This window comes from Lycium ferocissimum, chromosome 12 (assembly GCF_029784015.1).
Source record: "Lycium ferocissimum isolate CSIRO_LF1 chromosome 12, AGI_CSIRO_Lferr_CH_V1, whole genome shotgun sequence".
NCBI classification, from domain to species: domain Eukaryota; kingdom Viridiplantae; phylum Streptophyta; class Magnoliopsida; order Solanales; family Solanaceae; genus Lycium; species Lycium ferocissimum.
In genome coordinates this window covers 39,623,091-39,642,674 of record NC_081353.1, presented here as the reverse complement: position 1 = coordinate 39,642,674, position 19,584 = coordinate 39,623,091, and the positions used below count along the sequence as shown (strand labels likewise).

The 19,584-nt window shown below is 35.0% G+C and overlaps 3 protein-coding genes and 1 pseudogene across 3 annotated transcripts; all 4 read left to right on the top strand.

Moving 5' to 3' along the window:
* Positions 1–486: 486 nt before the first annotated feature.
* Positions 487–6,160, top strand: LOC132040360 (probable serine/threonine-protein kinase PBL21). Its single transcript, XM_059430989.1, has 7 exons — positions 487–857; positions 1,363–1,398; positions 1,525–1,712; positions 2,381–2,570; positions 3,520–3,908; positions 5,037–5,453; positions 5,898–6,160. Exons 1-6 carry the CDS (start codon positions 770–772, stop codon positions 5,346–5,348), a joined length of 1,203 nt encoding a protein of 400 aa, XP_059286972.1. The 5' UTR covers positions 487–769; the 3' UTR covers positions 5,349–5,453; positions 5,898–6,160.
* Positions 6,161–9,062: 2,902 nt separating this feature from the next.
* Positions 9,063–10,515, top strand: LOC132040361 (RING-H2 finger protein ATL80-like). Its single transcript, XM_059430990.1, has 2 exons — positions 9,063–9,465; positions 10,153–10,515. Exons 1-2 carry the CDS (start codon positions 9,216–9,218, stop codon positions 10,461–10,463), a joined length of 561 nt encoding a protein of 186 aa, XP_059286973.1. The 5' UTR covers positions 9,063–9,215; the 3' UTR covers positions 10,464–10,515.
* Positions 10,516–10,551: 36 nt separating this feature from the next.
* On the top strand, positions 10,552–10,669 carry LOC132041231 (5S ribosomal RNA; annotated as a pseudogene).
* Positions 10,670–14,989: 4,320 nt separating this feature from the next.
* On the top strand, positions 14,990–18,404 carry LOC132040324 (cysteine protease XCP1-like). Its single transcript, XM_059430964.1, has 4 exons — positions 14,990–15,513; positions 16,119–16,354; positions 16,967–17,107; positions 18,014–18,404. Exons 1-4 carry the CDS (start codon positions 15,033–15,035, stop codon positions 18,224–18,226), a joined length of 1,071 nt encoding a protein of 356 aa, XP_059286947.1. The 5' UTR covers positions 14,990–15,032; the 3' UTR covers positions 18,227–18,404.
* Positions 18,405–19,584: the final 1,180 nt, after the last annotated feature.

The window sequence follows — 19,584 nt, the reverse complement described above, 5'->3', positions numbered from 1 at the left end:
TATTAAGTGATTTAATGAGATGAAAAATGTATGTAAATAATCATAATTAAGTTATAAGTGTATGTACAAATACATGTCGTGCATTTTGTTGTAAATACTACGGGCGAAATTAGAGCTACCGCTAAATGAGGAGCTGCAACAATTTTGCTAAACTTAGGAATTTTGGGACTTTCTACGTATTGTTGTTTTCTTGATTTGTTCATATGGTCATATCAGACCCAAGAATTTAGGACCCATTTTTTGTTCAATGTTCCCCTCAGTTTGTGTAATTTTGTCAATTTTTTGTAACATTCAATAATAACTATCAGACCCAAAAATTTAGGACCCATATTTGGTTCAATATTCCCCTAACTTTGTGTAATTTTGGCATTTTTGTCACATTATTAATAATAATTAACTGTCCTGTTTTTTTTTTTTTCAACATTTGTCTTTTAATTATATTGTTTGGTTGTCTTTTATTGTATTTGCAGATCTATGAATGTGAAAGCTTCAATTATTTTCTAATTTTTTACCATCTAATTTTCTTCATAGACTCAGGGCTACACATTTCCAAAGGAGAGGGAATAACAAAACATATCTCTCTCCTCAGCACCATTTATATTTGCATTTAATTTTTTTGATTCCTCCTATTCATTATGGTGCCATTTGTTTTTCGTAATTATTGCAATTATGTGATCACTAAATGATTCTAGCTGAAATTTGAGGTGGGGCTATTCTAGTTTCTTGAAATTCTGCATTTGTTTGGGAAATAATTAGCCAAGAAAAAACAATGAGTTGCTTTTCTTGCATGAGCCCTCGTCCTAAGAATGTTAAAGATTATGATGACGACATGGTCCCACGATCCAACAGTTCTGCAGGTTTATTTATTCTTTTAATACTTTACATATTTTATCTGTCCGTTTGCTATTATATTTTCTATACAGCCTCGTTACTATATTGCTCGTATCCTCCAAAACTGTTGTCGCACTTATGTCGGATCCTTGAAAATTAGATAACTCTTGAGGGAATCCGGCATACACTTGATGGCATTTTTGACGGATCTGAGACAACTTAGGCTCAGAATCCAATATGCAGAGGCGGATACAGAATTTAAACTATATGCGTTCAACTTTAATTCTTAGCATTGAACCCATTGTATTTCTAAAATTATGAGTTCGGATATACCATTTGTTGCAATTTTAGTGAATTTTCACATCGAAAGTACTGTGTTCAAACGAACCTACAACTACATAGCTGCATCCGCCCCTCCCAATATGTGGTAAAATGTGATTATTACTATCAATTCTTTAATTGTGATGTTTTAGATGTTATACAATGTGCTTATGTATTTGTTGCAATCTGCAAATGTTTGAGTTTTTGCAGTGCACTTGAGAGGGGAATCTAATGATTCTGGAAGTGGTAAGTATATCATCAAATTGTATCTTAAGAATTTCATGAGATTCCAATTGAATTTGGAAGATGCACAATTTAATCTTTTTTTTTTTTTTTCATTTTTGTGGAACTTTCGATATTATTGATGCATAGGAAATGGGAGAAAGGAATGTTCTTCGAAAGGTAAAGGAAGTGGGGAATATAACAATCAGAACAGCAATGTTGCTCGCAGTTTCGCATTCAAGGAACTAGCCATGGCAACTCAGAATTTTAGGGAAACTAATCTTATTGGCGAAGGCGGCTTTGGAAGCGTCTATAAAGGCTGCCTAGATTCAGGCCTGGCAAGTTTTCTGCTTTCGAAATTTTGATGTACAATGTTGGAACTCGCAAGGTTCCAAACTCTTTGGATAATGGGCATGCCCTCTACCCTTCTCCGCTTAAATACAAGGCTTATGTCTATGGCAGCGTTCGAACCCGTGACATGCGCCTAACCCACACATCATGCGCTATGCTCTTACCTCTCACTACAAAAGAGAAACTAGAATTAGCTACGGACTTCGTCGCTAGTCCGTCGCTAAATAGCTCGTAGCGAACTGAATTTTTTGAAACTCTCACTAAACAGGATTAACGATGGATTCTGATGTTTCTGATGTTAAGTATAAAATTTATCCATCACTATTTCCTTTTTTTTTTTTTTTTTTTTAGTGACTACACCAAAGCCTGGGGGCAGACTACCTTTTTTTTTTTTTTTTTTTTTTGAAGATATTTTTTATTACATAGGGGATAGGGAAAGGCGAAATGGGGGTGGGAATTACAACGTGGGGATTCAAACTCTCACCAACAAGGTAAAGTTCAAGTAGCCAACCAACTGAACTACTAAGATCCCTTCACCTGGGGGCAGATTAGGAGTTATTCTGGACCATTTTCACTAATAAAAGAGAAAAAACTTTTAGGGTGTCTGGCAGTTGATGATTTGTTGTGTTTCTTTTTGCTTTGGTCTTATGAGCAGATTGTCGCGATCAAACAACTTAATCTCGAAGGCCTTCAAGGGAACCAAGAATTTGTTGTGGAGGTCCTGATGTTGAGTTTAATGCATCATGAAAATCTTGTCAACCTGATCGGCTACTGCACTCATGGAGAGCAGAGGCTTTTGGTTTACGAGTTCATGCCTATGGGCAGCCTGGAAAACCATCTTTTTGGTAATTTATATTCTGCCAACTACAACTTGTAATATCTCTAGAACCCTTCTTGCTCGTATATTGAATATTGACATTTGTTGCCTAAGTTTTGTGAGTTAAGTTGTTCTTCCAACAGAATTTGTAAGAAGTCTTGACATTACTGTGAGATTCTGGTATTTATACCGAATTTGTCCAGCCGACTAGTTAGTTCCGCCAGAATTCTAGTACTATTGCAGCTAGATAATAGCTTTTGCTTTCACAACATATGACATGTGAAAACTAAAATTCCTTGGACTCTTCAACAATATCAACCGGTGCGAGTCTAATCCTGCAAAAATACAGTCAAACCTCCCTATAACGGCACCGTTTCTCCGGATATTTTTGGCTGTTGTAGCTAAATGTTGTTGCAGAAAATATATAATATAGCATAACATGAAAAATTCGTTCCAAAATAAACTTTGCCCTTATAATGAAATGTTGTTATAGAGGATGATTGTTTTAGAGAGGTCCGACGTGTACTTTTAGATGATCAGTCACCGGTGCGACAATATTTTGTAGAGTTCGAATGATATAAGTGAAAACAAGAGACTGTTCTCTAACTTCTGAGTTGCCTTTACTAGCTTTAGTGATTGCATAGACAAGTTAAGCTCATGCCTCATTAGCGTTTATCTGTCATTACGTTGTTAAGGATAACGTATAATCCCTACATCCCAATTTATGCGACACTCTTGACGTTTTAGTCAATTCCAAAAAGAATGATATCTTTCCATATTTAGTAACAATTTAACTTCAAGCGTCTTCCTTTGTTTCTTAAACACAGCGCCCATTCAAACTTTTTCGCATGAATTGGGACAGAGGGAGTAATTGTTTGATGTCCTACAGACTGCCCTTTAGCTTTCGTGCTATTACTCTAATTGTCTTTCTTTCATTGGGATGTATCCTAACAGTCTGATATCGTCGATGTTCAAAGATTTAGAACCAGGAATGGAGCCACTGAGTTGGAAGACAAGACTAAAGATTGCTGCAGGTGCTGCTCATGGACTTGAGTATCTACACAAAGCAAATCCACCGGTCATTTACCGTGATTTGAAATCTTCAAATATATTATTGGACAATGAATTCAATCCAAAGCTGTCGGATTTTGGACTTGCAAAGTTGGGACCTGTAGGTGACAATACTCATGTTTCAACAAGAGTGATGGGAACCTATGGATATTGCGCCCCTGAGTATGCTATGACTGGAAAGTTGACTTTGAAATCGGACATTTATAGCTTGGGTGTTGTTCTATTGGAACTGATAACAGGCCGAAAGGCTTATGACACCTCTAAGAAGCCTGGAGAACAGAACCTTGTTGTTTGGGTGAGTTATAACTTATATTATCTAAGTCTGAATACTAACCAGTGGTCTCGTTTACAGAGCAGCGCAATTCTTCGCCTTTTCTGATCAATTCCACTATTATCCAACAGATAACCTTTCATTCTACCTCATTGCTTATTAAATGTATTCGGATCTAGAATTATGTACTTCGCATCATACGCTTGCTGTTAGTTTTCTCACAATTTATCTGAGTTTCTTTCAGTTAATTGGATCATAACCTGATTCCAATTCTAAACTGAAATCTACTAAGGGCTTTCTATAAGAATATATTGATGGGTTAAGCTTCTAAAATCTGCTTACTTTGAAAATTATTTTTTGTCAAAAGTGCTTTTTCGAATAAGTACTTTTGGAGAGTTGCAATTTATGTTTGGCTAATAATTTGAAAGTACTTTTGATAATATTAGAAGCAGCAATTTGATCTTGGCTAAAGGTTCCAAAAGTGTTGTTTGGGAAAAGCTACGTTATTCATCTTTTGAAAAACAGTTTCTGCTACTACGCAAAAGTACTTATTTTGTTCCTAAAAGGCAAACTCCTCAACTCTCTAAAATAAGCACTTTCGGCTTCCTAGAAGCTTGGCCAAACAGGCTGTTATTGCAACAATTTGCCCATTATTTCGAATGAAAAACTACCGTGTTGATGAAACTCTGCATCTCACTGGATTCAGACCTAGTTATTAACTTTCAAGATAGATTGCATCTCTTATCCCAGTCTTGCCAAGCTTTCGCCAAATCTTGCTTGAAATATCATACAATGTTAATTGTTTTTTTATTCAAAACAAAGATGGAGTACTGCAATATATATCTTGAATCACCAACAAGGGCTGTGGCGGAATGGTAAGTATTATTTCATCCTTAACTAGTGGTCTCGGGTTCGAGCCCTATGCATGGAGTTGCCATTGTTAGGGAGCAATTTTACCCCCAGATATGGGACTTCCCAATGCGAATCCGGATTTAGTGAGGCTCCAATGCGGGTACCGGACGCCAGGTGGGAAACCAACAAAAGAGCATATATTCTGAACCCAACTTCCCACCTGAATATGAGACATGTTTTTTGCTTATGTACGATGTCTAGGATTTCTTTTATCTGAGCAACTCTTCTATTTGTTTGCAGTCTACTCCTTTCCTTAAGGACCGGAGGAAGTATGTTCATATGGTAGACCCGGCGTTGGATGGTCAGTTCTCTTCTCGCTGTTTGCACCATGCAGTTGCTGTAACTGCAATGTGTCTTCAGGAACAAGCAAATTTTCGCCCCAGTATCAGCGATATTGTTACCGCACTTGACTATCTTGTCTCTCAAGCACAGAACTCAGGTACACATAGAGGTGGTTCGCACTCGAGCAGGCAACAAACGCCTCAATCATCAGAAGAGTTTAATGGCAGTTCACGAAAGCGAAGCTTTGAGAACATGGCTGTTACATTTTAAATTTTCTTCTGATCAAACTGCTAGATTTTTAGATGTTGAAAATGGAGGTGCATTTTATGTTTGGACGTTACAACAGAGGAGGTCATTTCAGCTTTTGATTATGAGGTAAGAAGACATCTCGAACGCACTATGCTTCCTCTGATTATGGTGAATTGTAGAAAAAAGTTGCACAAAAAAATAATGTTAAAACCTGTTATCATCACAAATGTTTCTTCCAATCGGAAGTTACCTTTTACTAACATTTTTACCATTTCATTGTACTAATTTTTAATTTGTCGAAGGCCGGTTCATTGCATCTTTGTGTGTAAGATATATGAATTTAACTTATATACATGTAAAGAATTTTTACACGGTCAATGTAATTTAACTTGTTGTAGCAGGTAGCTTATCTTCTAGATAGTTCCACTTATTATATGCAATTACATGCCGTTTATCTTTTAAGTGACCTGATAGTGTAGGAAACATTGACAATGCATAAAAGTTAAACTCGTTTGCGAACTATGCATTGCCAGGAACTCATAAGTGTACAAACTGTTTTTGGTGTTTCAGATGACGTTTCGTTGAATCAAGAAGAACTTCAATGGATTTGCAAGAAAGGTGTAGAATTGCTCTTTCCCCTGTACTTTGGCTGCTTGTAACCTCAGTCAGGGAACCATTGATTGTTTCAAGTATGTATTTGGTCTATATGAAAAAAACAAAAACAAAAAAAGATGTATATTAGCAGCGGGATGTATATACCCATACTTCTTGTAATTTCACGCATATCGTCGTGATCATATACGATAATATGAACAAAAACGAAGACTTGTTGATGACATATTCTTCGATTATCTTGTATTCTCTTTACTCATTCCAGTAACCTGTTGTAAAAGATTAGGTACCAAAGAGAGTGCAAGGAAACTATATACATGTCAAAGTGTTCTATGAGTTCTTGGTTGATCAAGATTCACATTTTGTTTTGCTCGACTCTAATTCATGGTGTTTGTCTATTAACTCTTTTGTTTCTGAAATTTAATAAATTTCAACTAAATTTCAACTTACATGTTTCAACTTGCAACCTGGAGCTACATTCCTAACTGAATATTGAAATTTTGAAAGTAAAGCCACCTGAAGGGAAGTAGTGCTTGGTATCTGTATTGCTCGGACTCTCCTAAAATATTGCCGCACTAGTGTCGGATCCTCCAAAATGCCACTACCTTTGGAGGATCCGATCTGCACCCAATCAACATTTTTAAAGAGTCGGATCAACATAATTTGGATTGTCTATATATAAGATGTTTTATGCAATAGAACCATCTACATTCGATATGTCATTCACATGACGATATTATTACTTATTGCATTAACACACCTACTCTATGTATCAATACCTAATTTGGCTGGAAAGGAAGGAAGTAGTTAGTGAATTTGTTTTTTCATGTTGTTATCTACTATTTACTGTATGATGTCTGCCCTGCACATGAGAAAATTGTAATGGGCAAAGAATGCCAAATCAATTTTCAGAAAAAGGTGAAGTTTATGAGGGCTACTTTAAAAACAGTGCCTTTGTTGCGGAATATCCGTGGTTAACTACCATACAATCACATACAAATAAATAGAGAAGAAGAAATAAAATAAGGATTTAACGAGATTCGACCAAGCCTATGTCCCATGGTCCACACACCACGAGGTTCTCAAGGTCGATCACAATTCGAATCCACCAGAATTCAAGACACAAAGTCAACATTTTCAATGTAGAAATATGCATGGTTGGGATTGGTAGTTTTCACTGGTGGGCTAGTCTTCCCACCAAAGTCATATCTTCAAATTAACGTGGCAATCACTAGAAAAGTAGGCAGATAGTGCAGCCCAAAAGTTTGAAAATTGAAATAGCTCCATATGGTAATGTGACTTGCAATTGGTTGGCGTTTGTATAGCTCTTTACCCTGAAGATTGGATGAATTGACTAGCTAGTGAGAATCTTGTCCAATGTCAGTTGACTTTGGTGTAAAGATAATGAATGATTTATGCAAAAGTCTCTTCTTAGGTCATATTTTATATTTTGTCTTTATTTTTAAAATTTACACGAATATAACTCTTGCGAAAATGCCTTTCCGGATAATGTTAGACTCAAACTTAATGTTTATTCATGTATTTCTCAATCTTATAGAGAACATTAGGCTGTCGTCTAAATTTTGTAATAATTTACAAATGTTAGATCATGCCCTAATATTTTCTAATAAAATTTTGGGAAAAGGACACTGTGTGTCCAATGGCCCAAAGTAATGTCACATTTGGCCAATATTTGGGCCTAATACCCCGAAGAGTTTGCTAGGCCCAGAATAATGCCAAAAAATGCGGTCGGCCCCAAATAATGTCAAGGCTAGCCGGCCCAACAGCTCAGGCTGCTACAACATATATACATATATTGGAATTATATATAAACTTTATATACAAGAATGGTACAGTTTACATACATATCTTTGGAATTAATCATACATTTATTATACATTAATTATACATTTATTATACACATATTATGCAATAATGATATGATATTTTTTTTTACATATACAATAGTGATACATATTATATACCACAATGATACGGTTTCTGTAATACATTTTTTATACGTATGGTACACTTTCTATACAAGACGTACGGTTATATATACACATCGGAATTATATATACACTTTCTATACAAAAATGATACATATTATATACAAAAATGAAATAATTTTCTATTCTATACAGGGCAGTTGCACTGTGCTGATACACATTATATACACAAATGATATATATTATATACAAAATTGATATATACCTTAGTGATTCATATTTTATACAGTTTATATACATTGCAAATAGGTACTGGTACATATTTTATACATAAAGACACATATTATATATAAAAATCACCTCAAACATTTTTGTATTTGGGTTTTTATTTGAAAACTGTCTTATTTAAGTTTTGGCTAATGAATGAGATTTGTTTAATTGCTACATTTTGGGTTTGGAAAAAATTGGGCTAGAGGGTGGGATTAGTTATGGTCGAGCGCCCATATATGTCCTTTCCCCTAAAATTTTCAGTCTGCTCACCAACATCTTTGGACCGTTATCTAAAAGGCCCATAGGTTGCGGAAGAAATAAAAATCGTTTACTAAGAGTATACCCAAAAAGGGTCAATCGGTGAAAATTCCACCAAACACCGAATGCAAGTAAATTTTACCCAATAAAGAGCCAAGCTATATTTATTTTGGTTCCATTTTGATTTCTAATTTAAGAATCAGAAACCAGGTATAATATGTGTTCTTTATGTTTCATTTTATGTATTTTATATATTTTTCTAATCTATTTAAAATGTTTAATAATAGTATTTTAAATTTTAGAATCACACATGACATAATATGTTTAAAATTACAAGATTCGAAAGAGCAATTTACTACTCCCTCTGTCTCAATTTATGCGCTACACTTTTTTTTTAGTCTGTACAAAACTGTATTATACATTTTTATATTTGAAAATAATTTAACTCAAAACTTCACTTTTTTACTCTTAATAAAATGATTTACAGTCACACTTTTTAGACATTTCAAAAGTCTTCCTTTCTTACATCACATAAATTGGGACGAAGGGAGTATCATATTTAATTTAAGATTATAAAATTCCACATTTTATTTGCCTACTTTCTTAAATTATATGTGGGGCCAAAGTAACAAACGCATGAAATTAAATGGAGGGAGCAAAATAAAAGGAAAGTGATAGAATCTCACTTCCTATATAAAACTGACACACAACTATACCGGCCAAAAAACAAACCAACAACCTTTCCGCATTGATAAAAAAACGCCGCCCTCCATTCAATTCTTCAACAAACACTTCCCACATGAGTACTACTAATCTTCCACATATTCCCGGGGGCATAAATTCGCCGGCGGTGACTTCACCATCACCGCCGGAGAATCAGTCCTTGGGTATCGACATAGCCGACTCTGACTTTGTCGTGATCTTAGCTGCCTTACTCTGCGGGCTAATTTGTGTGCTTGGACTTGTTACTGTTGCTCGTTGCGCTTGGATTCGACGGATCGCTGCCGGAGGAAATTCAGCTGTTCCTCCTCCTCCTCCGGCCAACAAAGGTTTTGAATAAACTCATAAATCTTAGAATGTTCTATTTAGCTAGCAGCATCTCCATTTATAATGTTTCATTTGTCGATTTATGTGACACTTTTCGCTTCTCGAGATATAAACTGCTTAAATTTTGATCAATATTTTAAGATTTATTTTCCACCAAATTGATATGAGAAAAAGTTGCAGGTAGTTTTCAAATTTATAAATTTAATCTTAAATTATTGAGTTAACATATATAATCCAATTTAGTTTTAAAATTTTGTTAAATTGACTCTCGAAAAGCAAATAATATTACATAAATTAGGACGGCAGGAATAGTACGAAACCTACATCCGTTTGGCCATGAGAATTATTCATTTTTTTCGAGAATTTTTTTCTGTCAGCGTTTGGCCATTAAAATTCCAAATATAATTGGAATTTAAAAAACAATTAAAATATTTTTTTTTTACTCTCAGTACATTCGAATAACCAAATATTTTTTTTTGTAAAAACACAACTTCATCTTCAACTCGTAACTTTAAAAATTCCAAATAAAATGAAAAACATTTGATTTCTATGGTCAAACGCCTACCAACACAAAACAATAAAACATATTCCTACATAAACTTGATTAGAAAGCCTAACAATATATTAATTAATACATCGAATCCTAACCAATTTTGATATCTTACGACTTTGAATTATTTTTCCAACAGGTTTGAAGAAGAAGGTCCTTAAATCACTCCCAAAGTTCAGCTACACACTAGAACAATCTGCGAAATTCTCTGAATGTGCAATTTGCTTAACGGAATTTGTTAACGGAGATGAAATACGAGTATTGCCGTTGTGCGGCCATGGATTCCACGTGGCGTGCATTGATACGTGGTTAGGATCGCATTCGTCTTGTCCGTCTTGCCGGCAGATACCAGTGGCTGCCAGGTGTCATAAGTGTGGGGCCGTCGGTGGTGAGTCGTCGGGCAGCCGATCGGTTCCTACAGATTATCATGTAAATGCATTTTTACCTTAGGAAGTAGTGGGGTAATATTATGTTTATGAGTTCGCGATTCTAGTTTTTTTTTTTTTTTTTTTTTTTGACTTACTAGGTTTAAAATTAAGGATGCGATCATATCAGCACTAACGTATTGGGTTCATCAAAACTCTGAAGTTAAGTGTGCTTGAGCGAGAGTAGTGCTAGGATGGGTGACCACCGAAAAAGTTCTCGAGTTGCATCCCTCCTTTTACATCACACCATTTGGGGGTGCGGCCCTTTCTAGGATCCTGCTAACGCGGCCAATTATGTGCATCGGACTGTTTCTGATTGTTACTGGGTTTCAAATTAATAATTTATGCATATTTCGTGATTTATTAAGATAAATGTAGAATTTGGCCTAGTTATTAAATTCAATCGAACCCATAAACTATATTCTAGCTTCGCCTAGTGTATATATTATTCATGTATGTATATCAAGAATTACGAGCATTTGAATTTTGTAGTGAATTAAAAATGGCAGCATTTCCTTCGCGATGGTTAAATAGTGGAGTAAAACGTTTCCCAATTATCTTCTATTATTAGGAGTATTGTGATTTTGTGTGTACATTCATTGCATTCAGTTAAGTTTAGTACAGTATCGGAAATGGCTACCTCAATAGTTGGACTAAAATATGCTTTTACTTTACAAAATTGGTTCAAATATGTCATTATTCACTAATGCCGGAAGCTTTCCAATCCGTGACATTTTCTTACAAGAGAAAAGGCTCAAATCTACTCTTGAACTTTGCGAAATTATTCAAATTTACCCATGAATTTTGAATAAAGGGCTTATTATTCGAGCAACAACAATATTATTTTTTTCAACACTCAAAACCTCCAACTGTAATGTGTCTATTCCCGAAGCTCAAATTAATGACTCTAACTTTAAATCATCCCAAATAAAGCTCAAACAATGAACAATAGCACCACCTAGTTAAATTATCACGTTTGTTGGAAACTCAATCTAACACAACTCCATCACCAATCTTTCTCAGATCATCAATAGTGATGGAACTCCACATCAATATCCTAATGCTAAAATAAGTCTAGGTATATAATAGTTAGCTTTTAAATCATTTGCAACAAAATCCTGGCAGTCAAGAGTGGATTATAATAGTTGAGGACAATTGGTCTTACAATAATATATATATATATATATATATATATATATATATATATATATATATAGTAAAGACGAAAGTGTGAAAGAGAGCGTTTGAATGAGGTGATTTTGCATGAAAATTTTGTGTGTTCAATATGTGAGTGTCATCGAGGTGAATTGGTGGTGCAGTAACGGTGGTTTTCAAGTAGTATCTTTTAGTGTGGAGAAAATCAATTGTTATAGTGGTGATCCATTTAGAGCGATTGAATGGTATGTTGAGAAAAATGAAAAATGCACAATTTTGCAAAATTTTAGTGGCAAATTTGAGCCTTTTTTCTTGTACAAAGAGACCACGTGTTTGAAAGCTTCTGCCTAAATAAATGTATATTTGGACCAATTTTATAACGGTAGGAGCACATTTCGAAGCTGAAGTGATGAGGACGATTATAGTGGGCAAACCACCAAAAACACCCTAATTAGGTACGGAATACTAAATGGGGGAAAAATGTGAGGAATGTGCAATATAAAATAGTACTACTAATCAAATCAAATGGGAAACATTAAAACTGACGGCCAGGTCTCAACCTTGAGTCTTGGTAGTAGAGGTGGATTCATGATTTCAATTTAATAGATTTAATTTTTAAGATTCTCAGTGTTATACTTATATATCATTGTGTTAAAATTATAGATTCAAATTTAATATTTAGTGAGATCTAATAGATTTTCACATATATATACTCTGTGTTGAAAGTTATAGATTTATATGAACTCATAGTCCCTATATTGCTTCTACTTGGTAGGGAGTGCTTCTCCCTTTAATGAACTTTACACCCCACGAATTTATTTTAATCAGACTAATAAATCGTGAATATCGTATGGTTATTAGGAAAATTTTGAAACGTGAGAAAACACAACTCCATTACATGGAGCAACTTAAAATTATTAAGTCATTAGCTATAGTGCTATTATTCTTTTTTTCTTCTTTGTCCTAATGTGCATTTTTAGTAGTTATAACACTAATGGGGCAAATATTCGTCCAACTTAGTGGTAATAATAAGATATTGATCATGTTATTCACGCCATTTTCATTCCCTTTTAATGATAGCCATCGAACAAAAATTGTGGAGGACCCATGAAATCCCACTAACAATTATAAGTAGAGCCCCATTTCATGGTGACCATTATTTTTCAAGTACATCACTGCTCATTCCTTTAAATAGAGATGCTGGGGTTTGTTGCAACAGCTTGTCTCACATCCACTAGGTGAACTGATGTGAGTATAAGGGTGTGAGACGAAGCAAATTGTTTTTCCAAAAAAAAAAAAAAAAAATGAAAATAAGTAATTTCTTTTACTTATTTTCTAATGTTCGGTAAATAAATAGAAAAAATTCGTTGTAACCTAAGAAAATATTATGATGCGCGGATGAGATGAGGGGAGCAAGGTGGGGTCGGGGATGGCGAGGCGTGGGGGTGGGGGTGGCAGTTGGGGGCTTGGGGCATTGGATTGGGAGGAGACAATGAGCTTGGAATGACACTTATGAAACTCGCTTTTCCAACTCCCACTATAGAAATCATTTTCTTGATTTTTAAGTAACATGTTGACCAAACAAACATGAGAAAATTGGAAAAACTTTTCACCGTACCAAACATGATGCGGAGCCAGGATTATAAAGTATGGGTTCTGGGTCACAATTTGTTTTGTTTATTTAATTCTTGCTCTATCATTTATACATATCATATAGATTTTTTAATACAAATATAGGGTTTGAGCCAAATTTATTGAGTTTTGCGCGCCCATAACTAAAGAAATGGCTCGGCCCCTAGGTTCTTACTTTTGTTCAACTCCACATATATATTCAATTCATTTATTTTTGGTCGGATGTGCAAAACAGTTCTGATATTGACCAATAAATACTTTTTGATCCATATCGTACTCAAATAAAATTGGGTTGGAAAGTGGGTGGGGGCAAAGGAAGATGTAACTTGTAAGTATATAAGCAATATAGATGCAACTTCTCCTGTTGTTTCTATCTTGGACTCTTTCTTGTATGTCCATATAATTCAGGTTGAAGGCCGTAAGCAACAACAACGATTGTCGATAGCCTAAAATCCAACTTTCGTCATGCTCTTAATTACCTCAATTAATTGAAGAAAACACATGGTAACAAAAAACAAAACAGAAAAAAACAATAATTAGAGAGCAACGGTGTCTCCGTGTGACCTATAGGTCACGGGTTCGCTCTGTGGTAGTAGTCACATAACTTTGCATTAAGATAGACTGTCTACATCACACACATATGGGTGTGGCCCCTCCTCGGACCCTGCTAACTTGGGATGGTGCACCGGGCAGCCCTTTTTCTAAAATTAGAGTCTTCGAGGCGTCAAATGGGCAGTCCTGATTTTGCAGATTGAACAAGTATAATTAAATTAGAGTCGGTTTCTTGCTGCTTCACACTTGCAGTTTGATTGATATTATCATAACCTGTATGTCCAACTCACATTTTGAGTGCATTGTGTTAATTCTGAATTTCTGATACATGCATTTACTTATATTTTTAGTGATGCTAGAGTTTTATTTAAAATCATTAGGTTTCTCATAAAATGTATGTCGCGCTTAAAATCCCGGAAGCAACTTGCATATGTATACGAGTATATGTCTAATCTCCTGTTTAGTGCGTCAGAGTTTTCAATATATATATTTTAAATTATATAATAACTTTTCATTCTACTCATTCGGTTGTCTTGTAGAAGACAATATAACTGGATTAAATCATCCACCGTACTATTGTATTGTATGGTATTATATACACTGTTGAGGTAACATTAATTTGGATAGACAGTATTATTTGCTGTCGTTTAATAGTGACATTTTTCTTGTTTGATATATATATATTAGTGTAAAATAACTATAATATCACAGAATCCTATAACCCAAACATACACACAATTATATAAAGATCGAATGGCTAAAATGAAAAAGAACTGGATAGATTGGATTATTGGTTGTTGTTTCAGAGTAATATTTATTTTTGTTTGATTTAAGTCTTTAATGAAAAATATAATCTTACAGATAACCCAAAGTACACTACAATTCTATACCAACGAGTGGCCAATGTATACCAAGAAAGTCAGTGTTACAAAGTTCATACTTGTGGTGTGGTGAAGAGGACCATCATATAGCAGTAACAATAATAACAATACAAACAATAGATTATACGATAAATGACATGTTTAGTCAGAATTTGATCAATCTTGAAAAAGATAACATGCTTTCATTTCAATCCAAAGCCAAAACGCACCATGCTTCAAGTCTCCTAATACTGCTCAATTAAGTATTTAATTTAATGTAGAAAACTTTGCTTCAAAGCAAACTTATCAAGAAAATTAACTCTATATAAACTCATCTCTTCTCCTCCATTCTTCATTCATCTCAACATCTCTCTATTACCACTAATCAATACAAAATGGCTAATTCATTCTCTAATTATTCCAATTTCTCATTTCTTGTCTTATTCTCCATACTACTATCTCTCATGTCACATGCAACATTTGCACGCGACTTTTCAATTGTGGGATATTCCCCCGATGACTTGACTAGCATCGATAACATCATCGATCTCTTCGAGACGTGGATGGAGAAACACAGCAAGATTTACAAAAGCATTGAAGAGAAATTGCATAGGTTTGAGATTTTCAGAGATAATTTGAAACACATTGATGAGAGGAACAAGAATGTTAGTAACTATTGGCTTGGTTTGAATGAATTTGCTGATTTGAGCCATGACGAATTCCAGAAGATGTATTTGGGACTCAAAGTTCAAAATGAGAGATCATATGATGAGTCTACACAAGAATTTACATATAGAGATTTTGTGGATTTGCCCAAGTCTGTTGATTGGAGAAAGAAGGGTGCTGTGACCAATGTGAAGAACCAGGGCTCATGTGGTAAGTACTCAAGATTTAACAGTATTTCAATAATTTTAACACAAAAAAGAGTTTATAAGCATTTTTTTAATCATGCACGTCAATATCTTAGTTTCAAATTAACACATTAGATGCCATTTCAGACATTTTAACATAAAAAAAGTGTTTATCATTACTTTTTTCCAAATATATCAGCTTATTTTCAGATTTAACACTTATATATCAAACACATAACTGTTTATTTGTAAAATTATTTCTAACACTTCAGAAGCGATTTTACAACACTTTTGCACGTAAAAGCAACTTTTATTCAGCTAAACTAGAAAGGTCTCAAAAAGAATCTCTTGTATCAGTTATAACAAGAAGGGAACTATTTCATATAATGAAGTTTTAAAAAAAATATATAGCCAGGGGTGGAGCTGGACTTTTAATTGCAGTTTTGGCAGAACCCAATAACTTTGACCAAAACTTGTACTATTTGTATTAACAAATGCACTTAATACGTATAAAAATATAATTTATCCAAAACTCAGTAAACCGTTTTTTCTATTCAAAACCTATAAATTCAAAATTCTGAATCCACCTCTAATTATAATTGCTGAATGAAAATTATGTGAGTACTGCAGGTAGTTGTTGGGCATTTTCAACGGTAGCGGCAGTAGAGGGCATAAACCAAATAAAGACGGGGAATTTGACATCCTTGTCTGAACAAGAGTTGATTGACTGTGACACAAAATACAACAGTGGTTGCAATGGAGGCCTTATGGATTATGCTTTTCAATTTATTGTCAAACAAGGTGGTCTTCACAAAGAGGATGACTATCCTTACCTCATGAAGGAAGGCACTTGTGATGAAAAGAGGGTTAGTCAATAATCTAAACATATTGCTTCTTTTTATTTATAATTAAGGTGATCAGGTTAGCTTGCACGTATCTCCACTAATTTCACAGAATATCTGCTACCTCCTACATCAGTATAGATACCGAGTAACTATTTACCAAGGTTTGAATAGATGAAAAGAAATCACCTAGTGTTTTTGCTTCCTTAAGATTTGAACATGAGACAACTTCATGGTTCTCAACTCACTTCATTGATTACTAGACCACACCTTTGAGTGGAATAATCTAAACATATTGCTAGCTTTAGAATAATAATGGTACTTCCCAGCTATGTTCAAGGCCGATTTAGTGTACAAATATGAGTTCATCTGAACCCAATAGCTTTAACTCAAACTTGAACTCATAAAGTTCAATTTCGAATCCACCTCTAGCTATGTTACTAGGGTCATTCAAGAATGCCGCCGCATGTGTGTTGGATTGTCCCGAGAAATTGTTTATTTTTGAAGGATCGGACACTAGCTAGTGCAACGATATTTTTAAAGGATCCGAACAACATATCTTGCACGAGTATTAGGGAATAACCTATTGGATATATATTCATGTAGAAGACTTAAACTGAATGTGAAGTGTTACAGGATGAAAGTGAAGTGGTGACAATAGATGGTTACCGTGATGTACCTGCCAATGATGAACAAAGTCTCTTGAAAGCTCTTGCAAACCAACCTATTAGTGTGGCCATTGAGGCTTCTGGCAGAGATTTCCAATTCTACAAAGGGGTAAACTCTCCCTTCCCTTCTCCCTTTTTTACTCTTTTTCCACCTCAGGCTCCTCTAAAGGTGTGTTTGGTATTGCAAAAAAATGTTTTTCAGAAAATAAGTCATTTTCTGGTGTTTGGTTGTCAGAAAATATTTTCTAGGGAAAGCATTTTTCACCGAAAGGGGAAACGCTACTCCCTCACTTCCTTCTGGGCGGAAGTTATTTACATCACAATTGTTTCAACGCTTAACGTCCTTTCACTATTTCAACCATTACTTGAGCATAATTATTAATTTTTACACTCAAAACAACAACAACAACATGCCCAGTGTAATCCCACAAGTGGGGTCAGGGGAGGTAAGATGTAATGGTTGTTTGTGGGATAGAGAGGTTGTTTCCCACAGATCCTCAGCTCAAAGAAAGTAAATCCAATTGAATTTTTACACTCAAAAAAGTTTCACCAAAATACTATTTTATTTACTAATATTATAATCTTTATTAAAAAAATATAAATTTTTCACTCTCCAAGAAAATAAACGGCAATACAATATTTAGGAAAATACTTTTCAGTACATAAGTGATTTCCACAAAACATTTCTAAAAATGACTATAATTTGCCCGTATCAAAAAACATACCCCTAGCGATAAATAGAACTCTCAAGATTGCATGTAAATTTAATACTAAGTAAATACTATGAAAACTCTTAGAGGTCGTTTGGTTGGAGGGAATGACTAGGTTATTCCGGTATAAAATTTGGGATTGTATCATATGTTTAGTTGAGGATATTAGCTACAATCAAAATAAAAATAAACCTTATCTTATATAATCCTGATTATAATTCAGGATAACCTGATTTTGAACCGACTGATCCCTTAATTGTTGCTAATAATACTAAGTGAATACTGCTATTGGAATATGGGTGTAGGGTGTGTTTGATGGGCATTGTGGAACTGCATTGGATCATGGAGTGGCAGCAGTTGGATATGGATCCACAAAGGGGATGGACTATATCATTGTCAAGAATTCTTGGGGGCCCAAATGGGGAGAAAAGGGTTACATTAGGATGAAGAGAAACACTGGCAAGGCCCAAGGACTTTGTGGAATCAACAAAATGGCTTCTTTCCCAATCAAAAAGTAGTGGGAAAAAAAATGCACTCTTAATTTCTTTTCTTCACTTCATCCCCTGTTTCTTCATTTGATGAATAATGTTGTTTTATTTGTTATTTAAGCATTTTGTTATTTTTCATCAAGGATTTAACAATATAGTGTGCTCATCCAATTTGTTTTTAAGGAAATCATTGCTTTCTTTGTTTGCCTCTCTGACTCCCTAAGTAAGATCCGCACACACTCTACCCTCAGATTGAACTGTCTTTTTTCGTATTCACTTACACTCTATTTAATTTTACGTGTCTTAGTTTAATATATTGATTTTAAAAATAACCTGAAGACTTTGAATTTTGTAAAGTCATAAATAATCCCCTAAACTTTGCCACATTTTCCTCTGGGATACCTAAACCGAGGGTTGTACCTATTGGGTACCTAAACCAGTCCGAATTCGATCCTATTGGGTACCTTTTTCACAATAATCAGCAAAATTAGGAGAGTGTATTACACTCTCCATGACGTGGCAACTTTGTCAAATGAAAACATGACACGTGGCGGGAGGGTCCATCATAATAATTAAAAAATAAATTATACAACACCCCCCCCCCATTTTCATCTCCTTCGCCCCACCCCACTGCCCCCTCCTCCCCCCCCCCCATTTTCATCTCCCAACCGCCGCCCCCCCGCCCCCACCGGCCGTCGCACCACCTCCCCCAACCGCCGTCCCCCAACCTTCGACCCATCCGTCCACCATGCCTTTCCAAGAATTATTCCCCTCCTTCCTTCATTTAGGTCCACCAATGCCTTTCCAAGACCCACCCCTCCTTTCTTATCCCTTTCTTTCCCCTCTCCTTAGGATCCCTTTTTACTTCTTCACCGTTGAATCCGGTGACGGCCACTGCTGGACCACCACTAAAATTATGGTCCTTCAATCTTTAAAATTCTTGCTAAATATAAGTTAATCAATGAAAGGTGAGAATGCACACTTCATAAAAAGAGAGTGCTAACAGTGGTGAGTCTCCATTTTTTCCGGTGAACAAGATGGTGATGGTGATGGTGCTTTTCAGATTTAGAAAAAATAAAGAAAATGGTGATCAAAAGAAACATCTAATTCACAAATTATTTTTATAGAAAGAATCAAAAGAAACAAAAAACAAAAGAACAAAAAAAAAAAATTGAAGAAGAGAAGCAGTGGTGGAGAAGACGAAGAGGGGTGAGGGGAGGTGACTGACGAGTTGCTGTCCAGTTTTTAGGTTTTTTTTTTTTTTTTTTTTTTTTTTTAATTTAAGTCATATTTTAAAAGAGGTAAGCTTTCACCCCAAAAAAAAAAATTAGTATTGAAGAGTACTTCACGCACCCAAGGAGAGTGCATTTCACTTTTTTTGCCACATC

Coding starts and splice junctions, on each gene's coding strand:
- LOC132040360 (XM_059430989.1), top strand. CDS start 770: ATGAGTTGCTTTTCTTGCATGAGCCCTCGTCCTAAGAATGTTAAAGAT. Junction 858..1,362: donor ACGATCCAACAGTTCTGCAG/GTTTATTTATTC, acceptor GAGTTTTTGCAG/TGCACTTGAGAGGGGAATCT. Junction 2,571..3,519: donor CCTGGAAAACCATCTTTTTG/GTAATTTATATT, acceptor CGATGTTCAAAG/ATTTAGAACCAGGAATGGAG.
- LOC132040361 (XM_059430990.1), top strand. CDS start 9,216: ATGAGTACTACTAATCTTCCACATATTCCCGGGGGCATAAATTCGCCG. Junction 9,466..10,152: donor TCCTCCTCCGGCCAACAAAG/GTTTTGAATAAA, acceptor TTTTTCCAACAG/GTTTGAAGAAGAAGGTCCTT.
- LOC132040324 (XM_059430964.1), top strand. CDS start 15,033: ATGGCTAATTCATTCTCTAATTATTCCAATTTCTCATTTCTTGTCTTA. Junction 15,514..16,118: donor GAAGAACCAGGGCTCATGTG/GTAAGTACTCAA, acceptor TGAGTACTGCAG/GTAGTTGTTGGGCATTTTCA. Junction 16,355..16,966: donor GCACTTGTGATGAAAAGAGG/GTTAGTCAATAA, acceptor GAAGTGTTACAG/GATGAAAGTGAAGTGGTGAC.